At 43.7% G+C, this 24,965-nt stretch overlaps 1 protein-coding gene across 4 annotated transcripts in view; it reads right to left on the bottom strand.

Annotated features, from left to right (window-relative positions):
* LOC124616711 (RCC1-like G exchanging factor-like protein) overlaps positions 1–24,965 on the bottom strand; it is a 155,532-nt gene that overhangs the window by 102,471 nt on the left and 28,096 nt on the right. For all 4 annotated transcript variants that reach the window (XM_047145071.1, XM_047145061.1, XM_047145085.1 and 1 more), the window contains one exon: positions 15,270–15,372. In XM_047145071.1, coding sequence (XP_047001027.1) covers positions 15,270–15,372 — 103 coding nt within the window. The remainder of the gene's footprint in view (positions 1–15,269; positions 15,373–24,965) is intronic.

Below are 24,965 nucleotides of genomic sequence, written 5' to 3'. Positions count from 1 at the left end.
TGTATCCCGTGCCACCCAACGTGCTCTAGAAGGTGTAAGTCAACTACCCTGGCCAGCAAGATCTCCGGATCTGTCCCCCATTGAGCATGTTTGGGACTGGATGAAGCGTCGTCTCACGCGGTCTGCACGTCCAGCACGAACGCTGGTCCAACTGAGGCGCCAGGTGGAAATGGCATGGCAAGCCGTTCCACAGGACTACATCCAGCATCTCTACGATCGTCTCCATGGGAGAATAGCAGCCTGCATTGCTGCGAAAGGTGGATATACACTGTACTAGTGCCGACATTGTGCATGCTCTGTTGCCTGTGTCTATGTGCCTGTGGTTCTGTCAGTGTGATCATGTGATGTATCTGACCCCAGGAATGTGTCAATAAAGTTTCCCCTTCCTGGGACAATGAATTCACGGTGTTCTTATTTCAATTTCCAGGAGTGTAAATAAATAAATATGTATTTTTGTAACGTATTTCACCTGCAATTATCATTCACATTTCTTGCTGTTAATGAGCACGACAAAAGGCATACATACAACTGTAATGTTTCAGAATGACTCACACTTATGGGTTCATCTCTTCACTTTTACATCAACATCTACATCTATATTCCACAAGCCACTTTACAGTGTTTGGCGGAGGGTACTTTCTGTACCAGAGTCACTTCCCCCACTTCCTGTTCCAATCATGAATGGTTCATGGGAAGAATGATTGCTGGTAAACTTCTGTGTGGGCTTGAATATTTCTAGTTTTATGTATGTGGTCTTTTCAAAAGATATACATAAGAAGGAACAATGTATTGTTTACTCTTCCACGACCGCAAGCTCTCAGAGTATTAACAGCAGTCCGCATCATGCCTCTCTTACAATGTCCGCTGAGAATCTCTCTGCCTTTATTACGCTTACTAAATGAACCTGTAACAAAATGTGCTCCTCTTTTTTGGATCTACTCTATTTCCTCTATCAATTGTATCTGGTATGGAGCCCAGACTGAGGAGCAATATTGGTCAAACGAGTGTATTGCAAGCTCCTTCCCTTGCGGACAGCCAACACTTCCTGAGCATTCTTCCAATGAATCTCAGCCCCACATCTGCCTGCCCCAAGGTTAATTTTATATGGTCATTCCACTTCAGGTCACTCCATACACGTACTCCCAAATATTTTATGGAAGTAACTGATTCTAGTGACTGTTTTGCAATTGGGTAATCAGACAGTGAACGGTCTCCCTGTCTACATATTCACAGTATGTTGCATTTGTTTATTTTGAGGGTCAACTATCACTCCATGCACCAAGTGTTGATTGTCTGCAGGTTTTCCTGCATTTCCTACAGTTTTCTAGAGTTGTGACTTCTCTGTATACAATAGCATCATCCACAAAAAGCCTCATAGAACTTCTGACACTGTCTACTAGGCCACTTATATATACTGTGAAAAGCAATTGTCCTATAACTCTTCCTTGGGGCATGCCTCAAGTTATTTTTTTATCGGAAAACTTTTCCCCACTGAGAATGTTATGCTGAGCTCTAGAATGAAACTTTCACTCTGCAGCAGAGTGTGCGCTGATTTGAAACTTCCTGGCAGATTGGGACCTTTTCCTTTCGCGGGCAAGTGCTCCACCAACTGAGCTACCCAAGCATGACTCATAACCTGTCCCCACAGCTTCAGTTGGAAGGTAGGAGACATGGCACTGGCAGAACTGAAGTTGTGAGGATGGGTCGTGAGTCATGCTTGGGTAGCTCAGTCAGTGGAGCACTTACCTGCGAAAGACAAAGGTCCTGAGGTTTGGTCCAGCACACAGTTTTAATCTGCCAGGAAGTTTCATGCTGTGCTCTGTTTGCTAGAAAGTCTTCAATCCAATCACACATCTGGTCTGGTATTCAGAATGCTTGTGTTTTGTTCATTATATGATAGTGTGGAACTTTACTGAACACCTTCTGAAAGTGAGGGTATACGGCATTTTCCTGTGTGCCTGTATCTACTGCTTTCTGGATATTGTGGACAAACTGAGCAAGCTGGGTTTCACATAATCTTTGTTTTCAAAACCCATGTTGATTCCTATGGAGGAGCTTTTCATTCTGCAGAAATCCCATAATATGTGGGCATAAAAAATGTTCCAAAATTCTACACCAGACTGGCATCAGAGATATAGGACTACAGTTCTGTGTGTCTGTTTGATGACCTTTGATGAAAATGGAAATGGCGTGTGGTTTTTTTCAATAATTAGGAATGCTTCACACCTCCAGAAACATGCAGTAAACTGCAGTTAGAAGAGATGAAAGTTCTTTTGCATACTCTATGTAGAATCAAGTTGGTATTTCATCAGGTCCAGTGGCCTTTCCTCTGTTGAACAATTTTAATTGTTTTTCTATTCTTTGGCCAGCTAATTCAATTGTCATTTTATAGTTTGTGTGACTAGTTAAAGGAGGTACTACCATGTCATCTTCCACTGTGAAATGGTTTTGGAAAAATATGTGCAGTATTATGGCCTTTTTTGTGTCATTCTTTGTTTCAATGCTATTATGGTCATTGAGTGTTTGGGTAGATAGTGACAATTTGTTTACCAATTTAATAAGTCCAAAATTTCTTAGTATTTTCTGTAAAGTCAGCAGAAAGAATTTTACTTTAGAATTTGTTGAATGCTTTGCACATGGCTCTCTTTACACTAAAAATGGCTGTGAGCACTATGGGACTTAACATCTGAGGTCATCAGTCCCTTACACTAAATTTGACTTCGTTTAGTATTCATTTGTCTGTGAAGCTTTGGTTAGGTTTAAATTTGTAATGAAGCTCTCACTGCTTTTGTAGCAACTTTCTAATACGGTTACCAAACCACAGCAGGTCATTTCCATCTCTCATAAATGTGCTCAGCTTTGTCCAATCATGCTCAACATTGTTAGTGTTGGAGATGGAATTTTCATGTTGAGCTGTCAGATAATCTGAAATCTCTTTCTTCTCACTTCTGCCAAACAGAAAGATCATCCTACCTTTCTTTAAATTCCTATTTACAGCCACATTCAGTGATGTTGTAATGACCTTACGATCACTGGTTTTCTGTTCTACACTGACTCGAAAAATTCAGGCCTGTTTGTCACCAGCAAGTCTAAGATGTTACTTTCATGAGTCAATTATCTGGTTAATTGCGCAATGTAATTTTCAGATAACAAACTTACAACAATTTCACATAATTCTCTACCCGTACTAATGATCCTAATCACTTGAGTCTTGTTATTCTATAGCTGGTAAGTTGAAATCTCCATCTAAAACTATAATATGGCCAGGAAATTTACATGAAATAGTTCCAGGTTTCCCATTAAATGTTCTGCAACTAACAGTGCTGAGGCAGGGGATATATAAAAATATGTTTGATCCACTATTAACACTTATCTTCATCCAAATTATTTTGTGTTCTCAATCTGTACCAATCTCACTAGATTTTATCATATTTTGTATGGCTGTAAACACACCTCCACAACCAGCATAAAAACTATCTTTGGGATATACATTGCAGTTGGTTTTGTACACTCCAGTTGGAGTTTAGAATTTCATTCCTGTTAAATTCTGTTTTTAGGCAGTTTTCTGTCCATTCTACTACAAGGGCATTTTTACCATTTATAAGCAAGGCTAGTTCTAGAGCCTTTCCGTAGATGTCCCTGCAGTTGTCTAATACTATATTAATGCTTTTTTTTTCTTTTTCTGTGATATGGTATGACAAATACTACCCTCTCTGGTGTCAGAACACATTTTGTTGGGCTTGCAGAAGAATTTCTCTATCCTAAAAAACCCACATGTGCATGCCATGAGCACTCTGCTATGCTAGTAACCTCTTCCTGCATATAGTGCATGCCTGACCTATTGAGAGGGTCCTATGCTTCTCCACCCAACAGCAGAGGTCAAGAAACCCACATATAAGATCATCACAGAGTCATCCGAGCCATTTATAAATTGTATTAGTTATATATTGGCTTCAAATAACTGGTCAGATTTATTATTTTTTCTAAGATAGTTGGGTGAAATCCAAGCTGGGAGATTGCTCCATTCTTAAAGGAATTGTACAAAAAGTGACCATGATCTTAGTGAATGTACTTCTGAGCTCACAGTATGTGGATCCTGAGTGACTTACCCCTCCTTTCTAACCTTCCCCAATCTACCCCCTGAACTGAAGAAGGAATCAACAGTACTGAAAGCCATGAAGAGTTTTTAAACCTTTAAATGTGTCTATCAATGCTGATAGAATTTGTGAATTTGTGAATTTCGAAATGTGGTGCTACAGAAGAATGCTGAAGATAAGGTGGGTAGATCACGTAACTAATGAGGAGGTATTGAATAGGATTGGGGAGAAGAGAAGTTTGTGGCACAACTTGACTAGAAGAAGGGATCGGTTGGCAGGACATGTTTTGAGGCATCAAGGGATTACAAATTTAGCATTGGAGGGCAGCGTGGAGGGTAAAAATTGTAGAGGGAGACCTAGAGATCAATACACTAAGCAGATTCAGAAGGATGTAGGTTGCAATAGGTACTGGGAGATGAAGAAGTTTGCACAGGATAGAGTAGCATGGAGAGCTGCATCAAACCAGTCTCAGGACTGAAGACCACAACAACAACAGAATTTGTTCCTGAAAATAAATACTGGCCAGCCATTCTGTCTCTTAGTAACTTTACATTTTTTAAGTTATTTGATAAAATACAATCAGTTTCATTTTTAGTTCTATTTCATTCTTGTCTATCTTTTTTGTTTTGTTTTTGTTGGCTTTTTTCTAGAAGAACATGTAGTCTTCTTAACAAATTTTATTAATGTATGAGCTCTGTCATTTCTGATATATCTGAAGCTCCTCACTGAAGAACTATTCTTTACTTCTTGCCCTACATTTGTATTAAAATCCCCCAATCATCTTAAAAACGGATACGCTGTTACTTACCAGCCTCCGTAACTCTTCTCATTCCTCAAAAAAATGTAAGACTGTGAGGTGCATACACTTTAACGGTTCACATGTAATACCTTTCTTTTATTCTTAAACCATGTCTTGATATTCTGTCTGAGATTCCTTCATTATTAGCAACAATATTTTCAATTTTCTAGAGGCAGAACCCTCATAAGCCTCTTCCCCATTGGTGTCATTGTGATTCGTTGATTTCTAATGTATCAGTGGCTTCTGGAAAGCCACACACTCACTCAGCATAAGCTCTTGTCCCTACTGCTTTGTATTGCACCTGCATGCAAACTATCTGGATCACTAGATGCACTACCCCCAGTATGGAACAGACGGCCATCTCCATACTGTCAGTTGTAAATCTTGGGGGAAGAATTGACCCTGTTCCTCCCATAAATGTCCAGGGATTGTGTATGAGCTTCAGACAGTTGTAATTCCGGGTGATCCTTCCACTACCAAGTTGTTTACTAACCCCACAACAGCGAATCAGGGTATCCATTTCCAGGTGGACATAGGAGCTACTGTTTCCTTGGTAAACTTGCAAATGAATAATTATATGGGTTCCAGTGAATTGGTACCACTGTCCTGTACATTAGTCACAAATGGTGACAATTCAGTTTCTCCCCAGAATCAATTCACAATCATAGCTACCTACAAAAAGATCACACAGTTGATGATGCAGTTCATTGTTGCTTGGCCAGGAACACTTACTAGGGTTGCCCAGAAAGTAATGCATCACAGTTTTTTCTCAGCCAAAAACAATGTTACGAATGCGACATGTTACATATGTATTATTTGAAGTCTCCTGTGTGGGTCACTTCCGACAGACAGCATAGCTGCAGGACTGTTTCAAAATGGTGTCTGTAAGTGACATATGTTACAAGCTGAATTTCTCACTGCAGAGAAAGAAACTGTGGGGAATATTCACAAACACTTGTGCAAAGCCTATGGAGCATTTGCTGCCAACAGTTACTGGGCACAGAGGGTAAGGTCATCAGAAGGTTGTTCGGTGGAGCTCCACAATTTGCAGTGGTCGGGGAAACAATCAACGGCTGTCACACCTGACTTGTTGCAGTGAGCTGATGTTGTCATTCGCAAGGACAGGCGCATTATGACCCAGCAGTTGGCACTGCATCTGTCAATCAGTAAAGGAAGTGGAGATGCACTTTTCTGCACTCTTGGGTATTCAAAAGTATTTGCAAGATGGGTCCTGCGATATCTAATGCTGGATCACAAATCGCACAGAAAAAAACAATTGTCCTGATTTGTTGCAACATTTTGAAGCTGAGGGGGAAGGGCTTCGTGTCCCAGACTGTGACAGGTGATGAAACCAGGTTCACCATTTTGAGCCTGAAACAAAATGAAAGTCGATGGAATGGCGCCATTCCCCCTCTCCACAGAAAAAGAAATTTAAACCAATTGCCTCCACCGGTAAGGTCATGATCACCATGTTCTGGGACTGTGAGGATGTGATTCTCAATGATGTAATGCCAAGAGGCAGTACCATTAACCCAGAAGCATTTGTCAACACATTAACAAAACTCAAGACGCACTTCTGGCGACTTTGGCACCACAGCAACCCAGGAGATGTTTTGCTGCAACAAAATAATGCTCAACCCCACACAAGTCTGAGGACTACTGAACACATTGCAAAACAGGGTTGGACAATGTTACCCCATCCACCCTACAGCCTTGGCCTGGCCCCCTCAGACTTCCACTTGTTTGGGCGATTAAAGGATCCCATTCATGGAAGATATTTTGAGGATGATGAGGAGGTGATTCACACAGTGAAGCACTGGCTCCGCCACCAGGACAAGGATTGCTACCGACAGGGCATACACACCCTTGTTTTGCGCTGGATCAAGGCCATAGTTCGGGATGGAGATTACGTGGAAAAATAGGGTGTATAGATAAAATACCATTCTTTTGTGTGTGTAATTCTCATTAAGTTCAATTAAGAATTGTTGAAGAAAAAAAATGCGGTGCATTACTTTCTGGGCAAACTTCATATTTCTGTCAGGATGGCTCCTCATTGTTTAGATTCTCCATCACTGAAGAGGTTCAGGTTGTCTATACCTGGGATGTGCCAAAGACTTTCCAGCCCATAGCTCTTTGCGTCCTGACACAGTGCCTCATTTCTGCCGGGCACAGCCTATTCTGGTTTTCTTATAGGCATTCATTATGCAGGAACTAGACTGTGTACATATGCTGGAGTGACTGAACCTGTTAAAACCAACATTTCGGCCACACACCTGGTAGTGGTCAAGAAAGCTGATGGCTCCCTGCAGCTATGTGGAGATTTTAAACTGACAACCAGACGGCCTCCTCATGAAGCTTGTTGGAGGTGAATATTTTTTTATGGCAGACCTTTTGGGATCTCTTCCACTTTGGCAGATACCTGGAACAGTTAATGATGTCCATTTCCATTTATACTATCTTGATGACTTAACTGTCATTGGCACTAAGTGTCAGGACCACCTGCGTAACCTTTGCACCTTCTTTATTATGTTCTGTGACACATGGCTCTATTGTCGCTTACACAAATGCCAGTTTTTTTCAGGAGCAATTGGAATATCTCAGACACTTGTGCAACAAAGAAGGGCTCCAGCTCACTGACCACAATGTCGCAGCAATTGACTCTCTAACCTATACCCAAAATTTGCAAGAGCTGCAGGCTTTTTTTCAGAAAGGTGAATTGTTATTCGAAGTTCATCTCACAAGGAGCCCATATTATGCATCCACTGAAACAGTTATGAAAGAAAGTTGTCAATACAGATGGACAGCTGCCTGCAAACAGACTTTCACACAGCTGAGTTGTCTGCTGCACTCGGCGCACTGCCTTACACTCTTTTACCCTAACACTGCCTCTGGTTTTGGCTGAGAGTGCCTCTCCCTATGGCACTGGTGCAGTCTTGAAGCATAGGGATGATGATGGTATTGAACAACCAATTTCCCACATGCTGAAGATGGTGACATCCACTCAATCAAATCACTTGCAGATAGAAAAGGAGCTTTAGTGAATATCTTTGCCACTAATGCCACTAAGAAGTCCCATGTTTACCTATTCGGGACCAAGTTTACAGATCACAAACTGCTGGTAGTGCTCTTTGGGCTGTGCTTCCAGCTTCCAGAGTGGATGGTACGATGTCTTCAGCATTGGATTCTTTCCTCAGCTCCTAGAATTATACCTTAAATACAAGCCCATGCACAACTGGCAAATGTGTATGATCTCTATATTCTACCTGCATACTCAGACCTGGCATTTTGCCAACAGAGAATCTTGTGTTTCCACACTGATGTGGAACAGCAACACAACACAGCTACTCAAATCGCTGCAGACATACACCATGACCCTATCTTTATCTTCCAAAGAACATCATTCCAGAGCTCCAGATCTGATTTTACCTCTCACCACCATTTGACAGACATCACAGTTGACTCCTGCTTGATGGAGAACTGTTTACTAACTGTGTTGTCATCCTACCTATGCTGCTTTTCCAAGTTTTCCAACTCCTCCTTCGCAGGCATTGGTGTATGTTATGGATGAAATGTGACATTCCTACTGTCCAGAACTGAATAAAGACTTGGAAGCTGAGGTGCACAACTGTTCTGCTTGCGCCTGGCACCACGCCATCTTTAGCTCCCTGGCCCACCTCCTCCATTGACTTCGAAACACATTATCTGGGCTTTGCTGGTTCCTTTCGAGGTTCAATGTGGCTCATTGTTGTGGACATTTATTCCTAAGTACACATATGTGGTCAGCATGCTGTCCACCACCACTGACACCACACTTAATAAATTCATTCAGGTTCCTGCCATCAACGGGGTTCCCTGAACCATTATGTTGGACAATGGACCCTAATTCACGGCAACGGCTTTGAAACAATCATACACCATGAATAGTATAAAACACCTGTTTAGTCCTCTGTTTCATGCATCCTCCAATGGTAGTGCAGAGCATATAGTATGGATGTTTAAACAACAAACATTACAAGTGGTGGGTGCTGCCGCCACCGCCTCCGCCACCGCCTCCACCACTGCCACCACCACAGTTGTGCTCATGGTGTCCACGACCTTAGCCCAGCAGAGCTCCTCCATGGGAGGCAGCTGTGTACTCTCCTCCACCTCCTGACGCCACAGACCCAGGAAACCCGGACCCAGTACATTGGGCACATTCCACCAGGAACAGTCACATGCGCAGCCACGCTAGTATGGGGCAAAAGACTCAAGGATGCCAGCTATGGTGATTACCACCCACTGGCAGCACCTTATGACAGTTGACACTGCCTGGGGTTTGGATACTGTCATACTGACCACTTCCATCTACCCCTCGTTATTAAACCGCCATCCTTGTTGATACCACCCCAGCATGGGTGAATACAGGCATGGAGGAAGAGGTTTTGCTGCAGCCTCCAACCCCTCAGTAATCATAATCCACACTGCCATGCCCCAGTATGTTGCCAGACATCCTGGGTTCCTCCTGCCAGCTAGTAGTCTTTATAATGCCATGATGTCAACCATACTACCAATTCACCTTCCAAAGCATTGTCTGGGCACCTCTGGCCATATGAAACCATTTCAGGGAGAAAAGATCAGGTATGCTCGCCCAGCGAGTTTGAAGGTCCGCTGGAATGCATGGACCTTGATGACAGCCATTAGACTGCGCTGAGGGCGCTGGCAACACTCCTGAAAGTGCTGGCTGTGGGGCCATGCCCATCTTGCCAACCTGTTAGCACCCCCAGCTGCCCTTTAAAGCTAGCACTGCAGCAGCTCAGTCTTCAGATGTAATTTCACTGTGATTTTGTACTGATCTCTCTACACATCATTGTTTTGTTCCTGGATTCAATATGTCTAGCTTTCACTCTTGGTTTACTTACTGGACTTGTTATTCAGCTCTACTGTCTCCATTGTCCTTCCTCTTGTTGTTGTCCTGTTGTTAACTCTTTGTGACTTCTTGTAGATGGCCCCTGGCAGGTCAGACAGTTTCAGTGGGCTCTCGAGTTGTTCCCAGTCTTGTCACATTCTGGTCACTATATAATAAAAAGTGTATTCCCTACAACTATGCTATCCTAGTGACAATCAGCAAAGCTCCCACAGGTAAATGGTAACCAAAAAAACCCATGTGCTCTCAAGAATTTTACCAACATACAACACACAGAAGCCCATAAGTAAATTGAGTTATTCTTCATCATAAGCCCACACGAATTAAGTCTCCCTCCCAGAACAAGACACACCCAAATCCAAATCAGTACATGATAACAACATATTCAAGTCCAATTGCAGCAAGTCAAATACCAAAAACACTGTCCCACTCCATGTATGTCAAGAGACAATTTTCAAGCCTCACATAAGCTGAATGACTCAGCAAAAAATAAGTCTCACGTAGAGATACTATGCATTATCAGAGTTTCACATATCCCCAAGGAAGTCTTGTGAACTGCCCTGCACATGCACTTAGACTGCTAATGCCATATGTGGAAGACTCTCTATGTACACCCTCTATCATGAAAGAGCCATTTGTCCCTAAGATGTGTTAGCAGATACATTTTTCATAAGCAAATAATTTCAACTGTATTTTAATCTGTTATTCAAATACTATAGGTTTACTCACACATGTAGGTTGCCTTTAACCTTTATTTGGCAATGTTGCTATTACACAACATCAAAGTTGTGAGCTGTTTTCTGTAATATGTTGTGAGTTTCGTCCTTGAAAGGCCAGTGCTGTTTGCATGCAATTTTTAAGCCTACTCTTACACAATGATATTCTGTTGTATCTGGTGAAAAATTTCTGAATAGTGCGCATCTTTAGCAGACACCATGCAATGTTATGTGACCATTAGTTACTGATGTAACAGTTTCTTTGTTGCTCTGTTTTTTCTTGTACAATGAAGACTGCTTACAGAAGTAAAGCGGAAGCCTTGAAATTGAGTTATTATACAAATATGTCCGCAAACTCTTCCCTGGGATGCTGCAAACTAACCTATCTTTTCTGGAAAGAGAAAAACTGACTTTGACTACTGGATGGATGATAATTCTAGAAGAAGAAGAAAAATAGACATCTTGTTCCGGTGAATGATATACAGTATGACAGTTTTGATCACTGGCCAGAATATGGGAAAAAAGGTAAGATGCAGGCATTGCCCTCAGGGGCATTCAACTTTAAAATGTGGAAACAGTGGAACTGTTCTGTATTTTGTAGCAAAAAGGAATTCAACTTTAAAATGTGGAACAGTGGAACTGTTCTGTATTTTGTAGCAAAAAGGAATTGTTTTAAGACATTTCAAATGAAATAGTGTACAATGCATCCACTATTTCAGCCACAGGAACAACGTTGTATGCAGCACCCATGTGCCTTTTGCAAGAAATAATACTTACAGGCAAGTTACTGTATTTAAAAAATCATGTAAATTGTTTACATGACCATATACATTTAATTTAAGTAACTTAATTATTTTTCATCACAACATTTCTGGGTGTGCCAGATACAGGGTTAAAACCAGTTATCTGTGCACAGTCAATTGGTGTAATTGGTTATGTCATAACTTCATTATACCACAAATTATGCAGTAACTGTTATATCCTAGCCAGTAATGCCACCCGAGCCCGCTGCCAAAAGGTTGGCAGCATCAAAGTCCGGATGCCGTCCGCATAAGCGGTGCCAGCGAGACAGCAAATCGCCGCAAGTCTGCGCGCGCCACCGCTGGCTTCTGGTTTCGTAAGCGCTGGAGTCGCGAGCGCTAGGACAGTTCTGTATTCGCCGCTCAGTTGTATACTCGCCACCGAACTGTGTACTTGCTAGCCAGTTGTGTGTTCATCGCAGTAGAGTTGTTGTTTGTCGTCAGCCGACGCTGACCAAGCCGCTCCGACTCGAACTAGACAGATTTCTGTAGACACGGAGTTCACTACGGTGTTTCTGTATCTTCGTTAATAAAGATAAGTACCGACTTTTATTTAATCAGAGTGTTTGGGTTTTCATCTTTCTGTTCACTGTTCCAGTGGACTGGTCGGCCCACTATTAAAAGTGTGGTGGTGACTTCATAAGCCGTTTCTACAGCGAATTGCTTGTCGCTACGAACGCCGCCACAAAAGTAACTAATGCGAAAGTACTTAATTCTTTATCACAGAAAATACCGGCAACGCTGACACATAAGCATACTGCTAAAATTTCCTGATGAGGAGGGCCGTCAAGGTGAAGTGTTATGAGATACTGTCCAGAGAGGGTGTTTTTGCTACATGACAAGCCCCCACCTCATTCTGCACAAGACACATTTACACATTTGTTTCTTTGGGCTATCAAATTTTGTCTCATCCCAATACTCTCCTGAAATGACACCAAGTGATTTTATCCTCTATCCTAATTGGAACAAACCACTCCATGGTAGACTTTTCAGGTTGCCAGTGAGTTGGTTTTCGGGGTGGAATATTTTCTGCAAAGCCAAAATGCAGGCTTCTACAACCACGGTCTTTGCCAAGTCATTTATTGTTGTGAAAAACGTGTTGCATTGAAGGGTGAATTTGTGAAGCAGGATTAACATCATCACCGAGTTTCTTAGTCACAACTGGATTTTTTTGAGATAATGTAATTAAGCTTGAATGGCTTCTAATAACCAGGCCATTATACTGCATGCATTCAGTATTATTTTCAGTGGTAATGCTGCTTTCAGTTTTTGCAAAGCTCCAGTGGCTAATTAATACATATATCCCTGAAATAATTTTAAGTCCCAGACATTTCACTGCTCTTTGTTTTCAGTTGGCCTGTAATAGCTGAAATTTCCAAGGTGCCTTGGCTAGTAGCATATTTATTCACTTCTTACCAGAAAATATGTGACTCACTCTGCACAGCTTTTCCTTGGAGGCTGCAAACCTACAGAGAATAAGTTCACATCATCTGCTGTAGTAAACTGTTAGGCTTGTTTACTTGTTTTTTTTGCTTTTCATTTAACAATCAGTTTTCGGACATTGTCATAGACTTTAGTCCATATGTACAAAGGTTTAATTAACACACATAAGTGCACACATTGATACAAATAGTTACGATCAGATAATATCATTTTTCGTGGCAAAAATAAACTTATGCCTGTATACACTGTTTTACAGAGAGACTTTACAATGTGAAATTAAAAGCTTACATTGATATAGTGTGTGAAGGCCAGAAATTATCATTTTTGTGTTGCAAAAACAAACTCCTGCTATATACACTGTTTTAAAAAGGGATATTACAACTTGAAATCTTCTACTGAATAACTGCTTTTCTCTGTTAATAAATGCTTAAGTTTATTCTTTAAAGTGTTTAAATCATCTGTCTTGAGGTCAGATGGGAGTCTGTTATAAAAGATGGTTACTATTATACGTGAACTATGGGCTGCAGCCTTTTTTTTTTATTTTTTATTTATTTATTTATTTTTTTTTTACTGCAATTCTGTGAAAATTTTCTCTTCCCTGTGTATTGTACTTATGTACATTACTATTTGTTACATTATACTCTGAGTTTTGTTTTACAAACATTATTGCCTGCAGGATGTCCATGCTTGTAATGTCATAACAGTAATAGAGTAAGAGAGCAGTATAAAATGGAGACAAAGCAGCTAAAGGAAAGAAAAAAAAGAGAAATCACTAATTATTGGTTGGTTGGTTGTGGGGACAGGACCAAACAGTGAGGTCATCAGTCCCATCGGATTTGGGAAGGAAGCCAGCCATGCCCTTTCAAAGGAACCATCCCCACATTTGTCTGAAGCGATTTAGGGAAATCACGGAAAACCTAAATCAGGATGGCCGGACATGGGTTTGAACTGTCATCCTTCCGAATGCGAGTCCAGTATGCTATTACTAATTATGAAAAACTAGATACTTAAATTAAATATGACTGGGGATGATAGCAGAACAAAGAGCTGGAGAGAAAGGAGGTTCCTCTCTATTAATTCCAGTGGAAGGAAAAAGTCTACACCGTGCTTATGGAAAAGCAAGTATTAAAGTCACACCCATTTAACTGAAGAGCATGCTATATCACAGACACTGATTTTACCAATGTTTACCCTCTTTCTGCATCCAATCATTCTTACTAACAGCTTAGTGGTTTCTATGTTGACACACAAACAAGAACAATGGATCCACTAGTATAATATAGATAATTTCAAATATGACTCTCCCTTCCATACACCTTAGCAGTGGTGTGTAGGGATCACGCAGTGTTAAGCAGAGGCTTAAAACAAGTCATCAGGCTGACAACCAAGTCACTAAGGTTGAATTGCTGGAAAATTGTTTCAGCATGACTGATATTTTTAAAGACATTGGATATCTCAATTAGCCAGTTTCTAGATGGGCAAACTTACATCCAAGGTACTTGTGTTGGTAATTATAATCCCAACCATGTACCTTCCGACACATGCCTTATTCACTCCATTCACGTAACACAAAACAGTTCATCCAAAAGTTATGAAAATTATTCAGGTTATCTATCACATAAGAAACTTGTGCTGAACACTAAATTTTATTCACTCCTTGATTGCAAATCACATTAACATGGCTTCTAACAGCACTCGCACTTCACTTGCATATACTCATCATTCATGATGTAAAATGATTTAACCCTGCCATCTTTTTCCTGTAGCCATCTTTTCAATATTAATCATTTTCATAACCAACAAACTAATATTTTTAACACATTTCCTGCAATAGCACTCTCATACATACTCATGTCTTGCTCATTTGATGGCTCTGGGTATTGCACACAAGTGACTGCTGCACTGCCAACCAATCTCTAGCACCAATTCGCACCTTCCAGAACTACGGGGCATCCTCCTTAGTGATGTCACAAAGAGGCATGCTGTGCTGCAGCAAAGAAGTGTAAGGGGCAAATTGATCCATCAAATACCGGATTGACATGTATACCATTACACAGTCAATAACTCCATACTCTACCACATCATAACTGCCATGCTTCAGTTTTGCACGTCTGCCTCTTACAATGAACATAGTGATAGCCTTTATTCAATTTTTCAAATGTGTTCTGTTCTCCATTGATGATTTACCTATTGCCATGTCCTGCTGTATCTGTTGATCAGTGGTTCTGAACAGGTTTTCTACTTAGTTCCTGAATAGGGCAGTTTCCTCCAACAATGTATTATTTTGACAAAGGAAGAAAAATATTGTCAAATAGACCAGCATATGTGCCACCTTTTTTGTCTATGACAACTACCACCTGAGAAGTAGAACTTTTATCCATTTTCACTTCCTTGCACTTTCATTTTGGAGATCCTTTTCATTAGCGAGAGGAATGAGCATTAAAATTATAGAGAATACTTGATACCAATATTTTACAAAAGTAAAATAAGCAATTGAAATGTTTCATTTACCTATCTGTGAATCTGTATTTATCCCACAGCCGAATACTTTGTATCCATCCTTGGCATCTACAGCAAATGCTGTAAAACCATATCCACATGCAATGTCCACTATCTGAAATACAAGAGTGGCTTGCTTGAACTCTCAAGAAATGACTAATTAATACAAAACAATGGAAACTCGAGGTAGGAATATCAACAATATAGAAAAAGATAGATTGCAACTTATTGTAAAGATAACATGCTGAATTGCAGACAGCACAATTAAAAGAGACACTTTCACATACGCTTTTGGCCTCAGCCTTCATCAGAGAAAAAGGAACACACAACAGTCATTCACACAAGTAAGCGCACATGACCTCCAACTCTGGCAGCTCAGATCAGAACGCAAGTGTCATGATGGACGGAAGCAGCAATCTGGAGGGGAAGGAGAAGGGACAGCAGTGTATGGGTGAGGGAAGAGAGAAGCACTGTCTGGCAGAGTGTGCATGGACTAAAATTCCAACATGTGCAGCACCAGGATGTTGTGCGGCAGAGACCTGGGGGAAAAGGAGCGAGAAAGGAAAGGAGCAGGAAAAGATGGGTGGGTATGTTGGCAGAGGGTGGCAAACAAAGAGGGTCGAAGACGAGGATAGGGAGGAGGTGATAGGACAGAGGGGGCTGAAACTGTTGGATGGAGGGTGTAGGGACAGTCTGTTATGGTAGGTTGAGGCTGGGATAATTATGGGAGCAAAGAATGTTTTGTAAGGATGACTCCCATCTGCCCAGTTCAGAAAAGCTGGTGGTAGAAGGGAGGATCCAGATGGCTTGGGTATTGAAGCAGCCATTGAAATCAAGCATATTATGTTCAGTTGCAAGTTGTGCCACAGAGTGCTCCACTTTCCTTTTGGTCACAGTGACCATTCATCCTCGTGGATAGCTGGTTGGCAGTCATGCTGTGCAATGATTACAGCAGAGCTGGTAAATGACATAGTTGCTGTCACAGGTGGCCCAACCACTGGCAGGGTAAGATAAATCTGTGACAGGACTGGAAGTGCTGGGTGGGTGGATTGGGCAGTCTTGCACCTGGGTCTCCCACAAGTATAAGATCCTTGCGGTAACGGGTTGGTGTTGGGAGTGACATAGCAATGGACTAGGATGTTGTGGAGATTTGGGTGGATGATAGAACACCACTTTAGGAGGGTGGGAAGGATCTTGGGTAGGATGTCCCTTATTTCAAGGCATGATGGTAGGCAATCAAAGCCCTGGCGAAGGACATGGTTCAGTTTTTCCAGTCCGTGGTGGTATTTGGTAATGAAGGAGGCACCCTTTGTGGTTGGTTCTTGAGGAGTAGTGGGAGGATTGGGGGTGTGAGGAGAAATGGCATGGGAGATCTGTTTGCGGACTAGGTCTGGGACATACTGCCTGTCTGTGAAGGCCTTGATGAGACCCTCAGCATACTGGGCAAGGGAGTTCTTGTCACTGCGGATATGCCATCCCTGGGTGGCTAGGTTGTATGGAAGGGAGTGTCTCGGGCCCTAAGCCCAGATCATGAAGATATCATCAATGAACCTGAAACAGGAAAGCAGTTTAGCATTTTCGGAGGCTAGGAAGGTATCCTCAGATGGCCCATAAACAGGTTAGCATAGGTGGGTGCCATATGGATGTCCACGGCTGTGACGCAGATTTATTTGTATACCTTCCCTTCAAAGAAGAAGTAATTGTGAGTTAGGATCTCGCCTTTTCACTTGCATAAACACGAAAAAATCGCAAGGTAACAAGCTGGGCAAATATGGCGGATGTGGGATGGCAATAACAGAATGTCTGGTCAAATACTCAGTAACAGATAAAGCAGTATATGGTCTTGCATTGTCATGCAGTAAGAACCAGTCCTGAGAATGCCACAAATCAGGTCAGTGATGCTGAATTGCTTGTTGCAAATGTTTCGTGCATTTGATGTACAGAGTTGGGTTCACTGTTTGACCTGGAGAAACATTCTCATGGTGAATTAATTCTTTACTATCAAAGAATGTGATCAACATTGTCTTTGTTCTCGAAGGTTGTCGTTTGACATTTTTAAACACTAGTGATCTAGGACTCTACCATTTAGCACTTTTGACACTTTGTGTGGGGGTCATACTGGTAGCACCAACTTTCATCCCCAGCAATAATCGTACACAGAAATGTGGGATCACATCTAGCTCTGTCCAGTAGTTCAGCAAAAATTCTTCGTCTTTCCTCTTTCTGTTTGTCTTTTAGTGTGTGAGGGACAAGTTTTGCATTGAGTTTCCATTTTCCTGAATCTTTGTGTAAAATATTATGACACACATCACAGTTCAAATTAAGTTCTTCTGATATTGCATGCACTGAATCTCTGCCTTCCTGAAACCTTTTGTGCCACTCAAAAACACAACTTCTTGAAAGTGCATCATCTGCAGATGCTTGCTTAATCACTGTCCCCACTTCACCAGGGGTTTTCCTGAGCTTAACGCAGAACTTAATGTTCACTCTTTGCTCACAATGAGCATCCATTGTGTCACCATAATTAAATGCACCAAGAATTTAAACAGTGCATTGCTAAGCACAACCCTCGCACCTAGAGAGTATGCACAGAAACATGGCCAAGATCATTTCAAGATGCAGATGTACCTGGTAACATAAAAACAATAATTGTTGCTTTTAGTATTGCAACCTCAGAGATAAAGAGAACTCATCCTAGAACTTTTCTGACAAAGGGAATACGTCCTGTGGAGTATCATCTCCTGCTCAAACTGTTCAGAAGGGAATTGACCAAAAAAGTATCTCATGTACCATTTTGACAGGAAGGGGTGTATAGTATGAAAAGCCAACCACAGAATAGCCATTTGTGGAGTTCTCTTAAGTATAATCATGCTATTTTGAAGCAGATGCCCACACAGTGTTGCCTACTTCAGAGGGCCAGCTGTCTAACCTCTTAAAATAGGATAAGGTTAGCCTTAAATGGTTCTGAGCACTATGGGACTTAACTGCTGAGGTCATCAGTCAAGGTTAGCCTTAGTTGAATGATATTGCCTCAGGTGGTGAACAAAGATCTACACAGTTTCTAGAACTCAAGTTAGTCATTGGTTTGTCACACGCTGCAATGTCTTACCTATGAAGCTTATAAGTGGTACATTGTGATAAGTACTTGGAAACTAAGGCACTTCTCTGGTTACAGAAGAAGCAGCGGATTATGTTTATGGTTGGCTGGTTGGTTGGTTTAAAGGTGGGAGAAGGGACCAAACTATGAGGACATCTGTCCCTTGTTCCTAATAAAACAATGCCACAAGTGTGAGAATAAAATGGACGAAACATATAACACAAAACGGAAAGAAAGGAAAAGCCACAAGAATGAAGGGAAAGCAACAAACACTAAAAGGAACAAAAGAGGACAAGAAAACCACAGAGAGACGCTAGAAACAGAAGAGAGTAAAACATGAAAGCAGATTACAGTAGCTGGCCAACCACGAGAATAAAAAGGGAAAGCCAGCCACTCTGCAACACATTAAAACCTCCACCCTAAAAGCACTAGGGTGGAGGACACGAAGGGACAAAGGACATGTGCTAAAACCTACATAGAAGTATAAAACCCACTCTCACAGATAAAATGTAAAACTAAAGCTGCTGTGGAGGCATTGCTGCTCAACATCGAAGGCAGGGTGTTGGGAAAGTTAAAAGTCTGCTGCACAGAGGCTAAAAGTGGACAGTCCAGCAAGAGGTGGACAACTGTCATTTGGGAGCCACAGCGACACTGAGGTGGGTCCTCGCAACGGAGTAGGTAACCATGTGTTAGCCACATATAGCCAATGTGGAGCCAGCAGAGGGCAACTGATTCGCTGCGAGAGGCCTGCATGGAAGACTTTCATACATTCATAGTCTCCTTGATGACACGCAGTTTGTTGTGCATGCTGTCATGCCATTCCGTCTCCCAAAGCTGGAAAACCATGTGGTGTAAGATAGAATGCAGGTCAGCTTTGGAGATGCTTATCTCCAGAAGCAGTTTCCACGTTGTCTGTTTGGCCAGCCTGTCGGCAAGTTCATAGCCGGGGATTCCGATGTGTCCTGGAGACCACACAGACACCACGGAATGGTGGGACTGTTCCAGGGCATAGATGGACTCCTGAATGGATGCTACCAGAGGGTGGGGAGGGTAGCAATGGTCGATAGCTTGTAGGCTGCTCAATGAGTCAGTACACAGGAGAAATGACTCACCAGGGCATGAGGGGATGTACTCAAGAGCATGAGATATGGCCGCCAGCTCTGCAGTGAAAACACTGCAGCGAACTGGCAAGGAGTGCTGCTCAATATGTCCTCCATGAACATATGCAAAGCCTAAGTGACCATCAGCCATTGAGCCGTCGGTGTAAACCACTTCAGAGCCCCGGAAGAGTCAAGAGGAAGTGACAGTGGAGAGCGATGGGATTAACAGAGTCCTTAGGGCCATGCAAAAGGTCCAGACGAAGCTGTGGCCGAGGCGTACGTGAACGGACCACAAGTAGAGGTGGTAAAGGGAAGAACTTCAGTTTGGAGAGAAGGTACCACACGCAAACCGCAATCGTTAGCCCCGATCTGGGCCACCGATGCGAGAGATGGACTGCCGCAGGCGGGGAAAGGAGATGGTAATTTGGATGCTCAGGGGAACTATGAATGTGTGCTGCGTAACTGGCAATCAGTTGCGCACGTCTGATCTGCAGTTGAGGGACACCAGCCTCCACCAGTACGCTGGTCACCGGACTTGTCCTTAAAGCTCCTGTTGCTAATTTAACCCCACAGTGGTGCACAGGGTCGAGTAAATGCAATGCTGAAGGCGCTGCTGAACCATAAACCACACTCCCATAGTCAATTCAGGATTGGACACGGGCTCTGTAGAGCTGCAGCAGCGTAGAGCGATCTGCACCCCCAATTGGTGTTGCTCAGGCAACGGAGCGCATTGAGGTGCTGCCAGCACTTCTACTTAAGATGACAAAGATGAGGGAGCCAAGTCAATCAAGCATCGAAAACCAGTCCTAGGAATTCATATGTCTCCACTACAGTGAGTGGATCATCATTAAGGTACAGTGCGGGTTCTGGATGAACAGTACGACGTCGACAAAAGTGCTGAAAACTGGAAGCCATGGGCTAGACCCCATGACTGCGCCTTGTGTATGGCTCCCTGGAGGCACAGCTCAGCAACAACAGTACTGGAGTAGCAGTACAAAATGCAGAAGTCGTCTGCATACAGAGAAGGTGAGATGGAGGGACCGACAGCTGCTGCTAGACCACTAATGGCCACTAAAAATAGAGAGACACTCAATACAGAGCCCTGAGGGACTCCATTCTCCTGGATATGGATGGAACTATGGGAGTCACCACTTGGACACGAAAAGTACAGAGTGACAGGAAGTTTTGGATAAAAATCGTGAGTGGTCCCTGGGGACCCCACTCATACAATGTGGCAAGGATATGATGTCGCCAAGTAGTGTCGTATGCTTTACGTAAGTCAAAAAAGTCGGCAACCAGGTGCTGCCGTCTGGAAAAGGCTGTTTGGATGGCAGACTCGATGGACACAAGATTATCAGTGGTAGAGCGACCCTGGCGGAAGCTGTCCTGTCATGGAGCCAGCAAGCCACGTGACTCCAGGACCCAACACAAGCGCCGACATACCATACGTTCCAGCAGCTTACAAAGAACGTTGGTGAGGCTGATGGGCCGATAGCTATCCACATCGAGTGGGTTTTTACCGGGTTTGAGCACCGGAATGATGGCGCTCTCCTGCCATTGTGATGGAAATATGCCATCGCACCAGATCCAGTTGAAGATGATGAGAAGATGTCACTTGTAGTCAGATGAGAGATGTTTAATCCTCTGACTGTGGATGCGATCAGGCCCAGGAGCTGTGTCAGGGCAATGTGCAAGGGCACTGAGGAACTCCCACTCTGTAAATAGGGCGTTATAGAATTCACTGGAGCATGCAGTGAATGAGAGGACATTCCCTTCCAGCTGCCATTTGAGTGTGCGAAAGGCTGGGGGGTAATTCTCCGACGCAGAGGCTCGAGCAAAGTGCTCGGCAATCGCGTTTGTGTTGGTACATAACTCGCCATTATACCACTGTAGAGCTCGCCAACACTCCTTAATTGCTTCAGCGACTTCTGGCGACCACCAAGGGACTGTCTTACACCTCAAGCAACCTAAAGAGCGAGGGATCGTGTTTTCAGCCGCAGAAACAATTGTGCTAGTCATCTGCTCAACCATCACATCGCTGTTATCATGTGGGGGAGATTCAGCAGTGACAGCAGAGATGAAAGTTCCCCAGTCCACCTAGATCAAAGCCCATCTGGGCTGGCTCCGGGCGCCTGATGCTAGGGCAGTGACAGGAAGATGGGGAAGTGGTCACTACCACTCAGGTCGTCTTGTGCTCTCCAGTGGATAGATGGGAGAAGTCCTGGGCTGCAAATTGATAAATCAATGGCCGAGTAACTACCATGAGCCACACTGAAATGTGTGGTGGCTCCAATATTTAAGAGGCAGAGGTCAAATTGCGACAGTAAAGTTTCAACATCTCTGCCTTGGCCAGTAAGCATGGTACCACCCCACAAGGGGTTATGGGCATTAAAATCTCCCAGAAGTAGGAAAGGTTTAGGGAGTTGATCAATCAGTGCAGCTAATACATTCAGGGGTACTGCACCATCTGGAGGAAGCTATACATTGCAGGCAGTTATTTCCTGCGTCGTCCTTATACTGACAGCCACAGCTTCAAGAGGGGTTTGCGTGGGCACAGTGTCACTACAGACTGAGTTTAGGACATAAACACAATCTCCACCTGACACTCGATTATAGTCGCTACGGTTCCTGTAATATCTCTTATAGCCGCGGAGGGCAATGCAGATAGCAGGTGTAAAGCTTAACAGTTGCCGTAGCTCAGCCAGGCGGTGGAAAAAACCACCGCAGTTCCTAGAGGATGACATCGTGAGACTGGGAAGGCATGGAACATTTAATGAGGCAGTTTACACCTCAGAGTCACCTGCTGCCACCGATTTATTGCCTGAGCAGTCTATATCCATTGTGGCTGAGGGTCTGGCGAAATCTAGGTCCTCAGCGGACGCCAAAATCTCCACCCCCATCCTCAGCTGCAGAGCTTGTAGGTAGCGGTGGTGTGGGTACCACTGCAATTTCCTTGGTCTTAGGGGTTTTCTTTTTGGATTTCTCTCACTGCTCCTTGGGTTTCTCTGGCTGGAAGGACTTCACTGGCTCAGTCTCTGGGACTGAGGATGAGCGTGAAGCCCTACGACCAGCTGCTTTTGGGCTTTTCAGCCACTGGCAGGTGTCGTCTTCCCCACTAGCAGAAACCTGGGAAGGGAGTGACCCAAGGGACCCCTTCCTGGTGAGAGAAGCTGAAGAAGACTTACGCTTATCCAGCTTAGAAGTGGGGACGGATGTCCCCGATTGTAGGGGGGGGGGGGGGGGGGTTGTTGCTCCCGAAGTAGGTGGTGTAGGAGCAACAGGGAGGGGAAGGCCCCCCCACCATCAAGGGTGCAGGTGTAGTCTTCTGGATCTGAGAGGTGACCTGGGTTGGCAGAGCTGATGGTACCAGTACTGGCGGCGTAAGACAATGTCATACACACGGGATGCAGGTGTTCAAATTTTCTCTTAGCCTCAGTGTAGGTCAGTCTGTCCAGGGTCTTGTACTCCATGATTTTCCTTTCTTTCTGGAGAATCCTGCAGTCAGGCAAGCAAAGCGAATAGTGTTCTCGGTCGTTGACACAGATGGGAGGCGGGCCACATGGGGTATTGGGATATGATGGGCATCCACAATCTCAGCATGTGATGCGGGAAGACATATGGCCGAACTTCCAGCACTTAAAGCACCACATTGGGGGAGGGATACAGGGCTTTACATCACACTGGTAGACCATCACCTTGACCTTCTTGGGCAATGTATCACCCTCAAAGGCCAAGATGAAGGCACTGGTGGCAACCTGATTATCCTTCGGACCCCGGTAGACAAGCTGGACGAAACGTACACCTCGCAACTCTAAATTGGTGTGCAGCTCATCATTGGATTTCAAAAGAAGGTCTCTGTGAAATATGATACCCTGGACCATATTTAAGCTCTTATGCGGTGTAATGGTTACAGAAACATCCCCCGAGATCGTCACAAGCGAGTAACTCCCATGACTGGGCAGAGCATGCTGTTTTGATCAAGACTGACCCAGATCTCATTTTGGACAAGCCCTCCACCTCCCCAAACTCGTCCCCTAATTACTCAACAAAAAACTGAGGTTTCATCGTCATGAAAGATTCCCCATCAGCTCTCGAACATACAAGGTACTGAGGCGAATAAGATCTGCTGCCATCCTTAGCCTGACATTCCTCCCATGGTGTGGCCAGAGAGGGGAACGATTTTGGGTCATACTTCTTTGCACTGAATTGAGCTCGTGATCACTTACAGACTGCTGGTGTTTCACCATCAGCAAGAGATGATGGACTACGCTTCATCGCGTGTCATCCGCCCTGATGCCACCCACTCCAACCAGGGGCCCTCCTCATGGGCACCACCCAGCCACAGCAAAGGCCATCTGGCAGGATGGCCATTGCCGGGAGTCCCGATGCCTCAGGGGGGTGGGCATCTACTCCTTGGCATACGTGGGGAGTTAACAGCACAGGCATCAGCAGAGCGATCCCTGAGTGGTCAGGGGGCTACAACCAACAGGGTACATGGCGGCCCCACCACAATGGACGGACTACCGTGATGGATATCAGGTGCCAAGAAGTCCATGGTCATTGTCGAAGCAGAAGTCAACACTGCATAGTACATGGTGGAAAATGCACCCAGGAAGGTATCCTCTCCCAAGAGATGGAGAACTGGCAGGACTGCAATGCGACGACGAGAAAGTGGGCTAAAGATCTCAATGCACGATGGACACGATGCACCATGTAAGGTGCCCTTCCCCAAATGGCTCGCTCTTCGGGAAAATGTTGAAGAATGAAGGTCAAAACCTACAGGGGACCATCACATAAAGGCCAAAACGTGTGAAACTTCTTTTAGTCGCCTCGTATGACGGGCAGGAACACCTCGGGCCTATTCTAACCCCCGGACCCGCAGGGGGGATTATGCTTACGTCATGTCTGCCAAATCTGATCAAAATACAAGACGAGAATTCCTTATCACTGATTATTAAGTTGTCACAGCTTGCTGTACTCAATTTGGTCACTAGATGGAGGCATGTCCTGAGCCTTATGCAGGCTGGAATCAGATTGCCACACAGAGAAACAACAACTGCACTCTTCTTCATAGTTGGAAGAGAAATTCCTGTTGCCCCTTTCCATGAAATCTTGGGGAAGGTAAAATGTTGGATCCATGCTACTTGTTGCAGTCACATCAGCATTAACATTCTTTCATTGCCTAGGTAATGTCTGCACTATCAATGTGTAAGCTCCATTGTGCAAGTACAGCTGTTACTGATGACAAGGATTGTGTCTTGGAAGTCCTCTGATAGCACCTCATATTTTTATGGAATTAGCACTTGAGCTTTTTCAGCATTGCCCACTTGTTTCTGACTACAGAGTGTCATTACACCAAAAGATAACCTTGCATGTGAATCCAGTGATGGAAGTGGTTGCTTGAATGAACAATGCCATCCACTTCCCACTGTTTACCTGAGAGATAGAAAGCATAATGACATGTGAATACAAAAAATGATCCCAAAGTAATGATGAAATAGGTCACATGTC

This window comes from Schistocerca americana, chromosome 1 (assembly GCF_021461395.2).
Source record: "Schistocerca americana isolate TAMUIC-IGC-003095 chromosome 1, iqSchAmer2.1, whole genome shotgun sequence".
Lineage (NCBI taxonomy): Eukaryota > Metazoa > Arthropoda > Insecta > Orthoptera > Acrididae > Schistocerca > Schistocerca americana.
The sequence above is the reverse complement of the archived record's forward strand: the minus strand, read 5'-3'. Positions and strand labels throughout refer to the sequence as shown.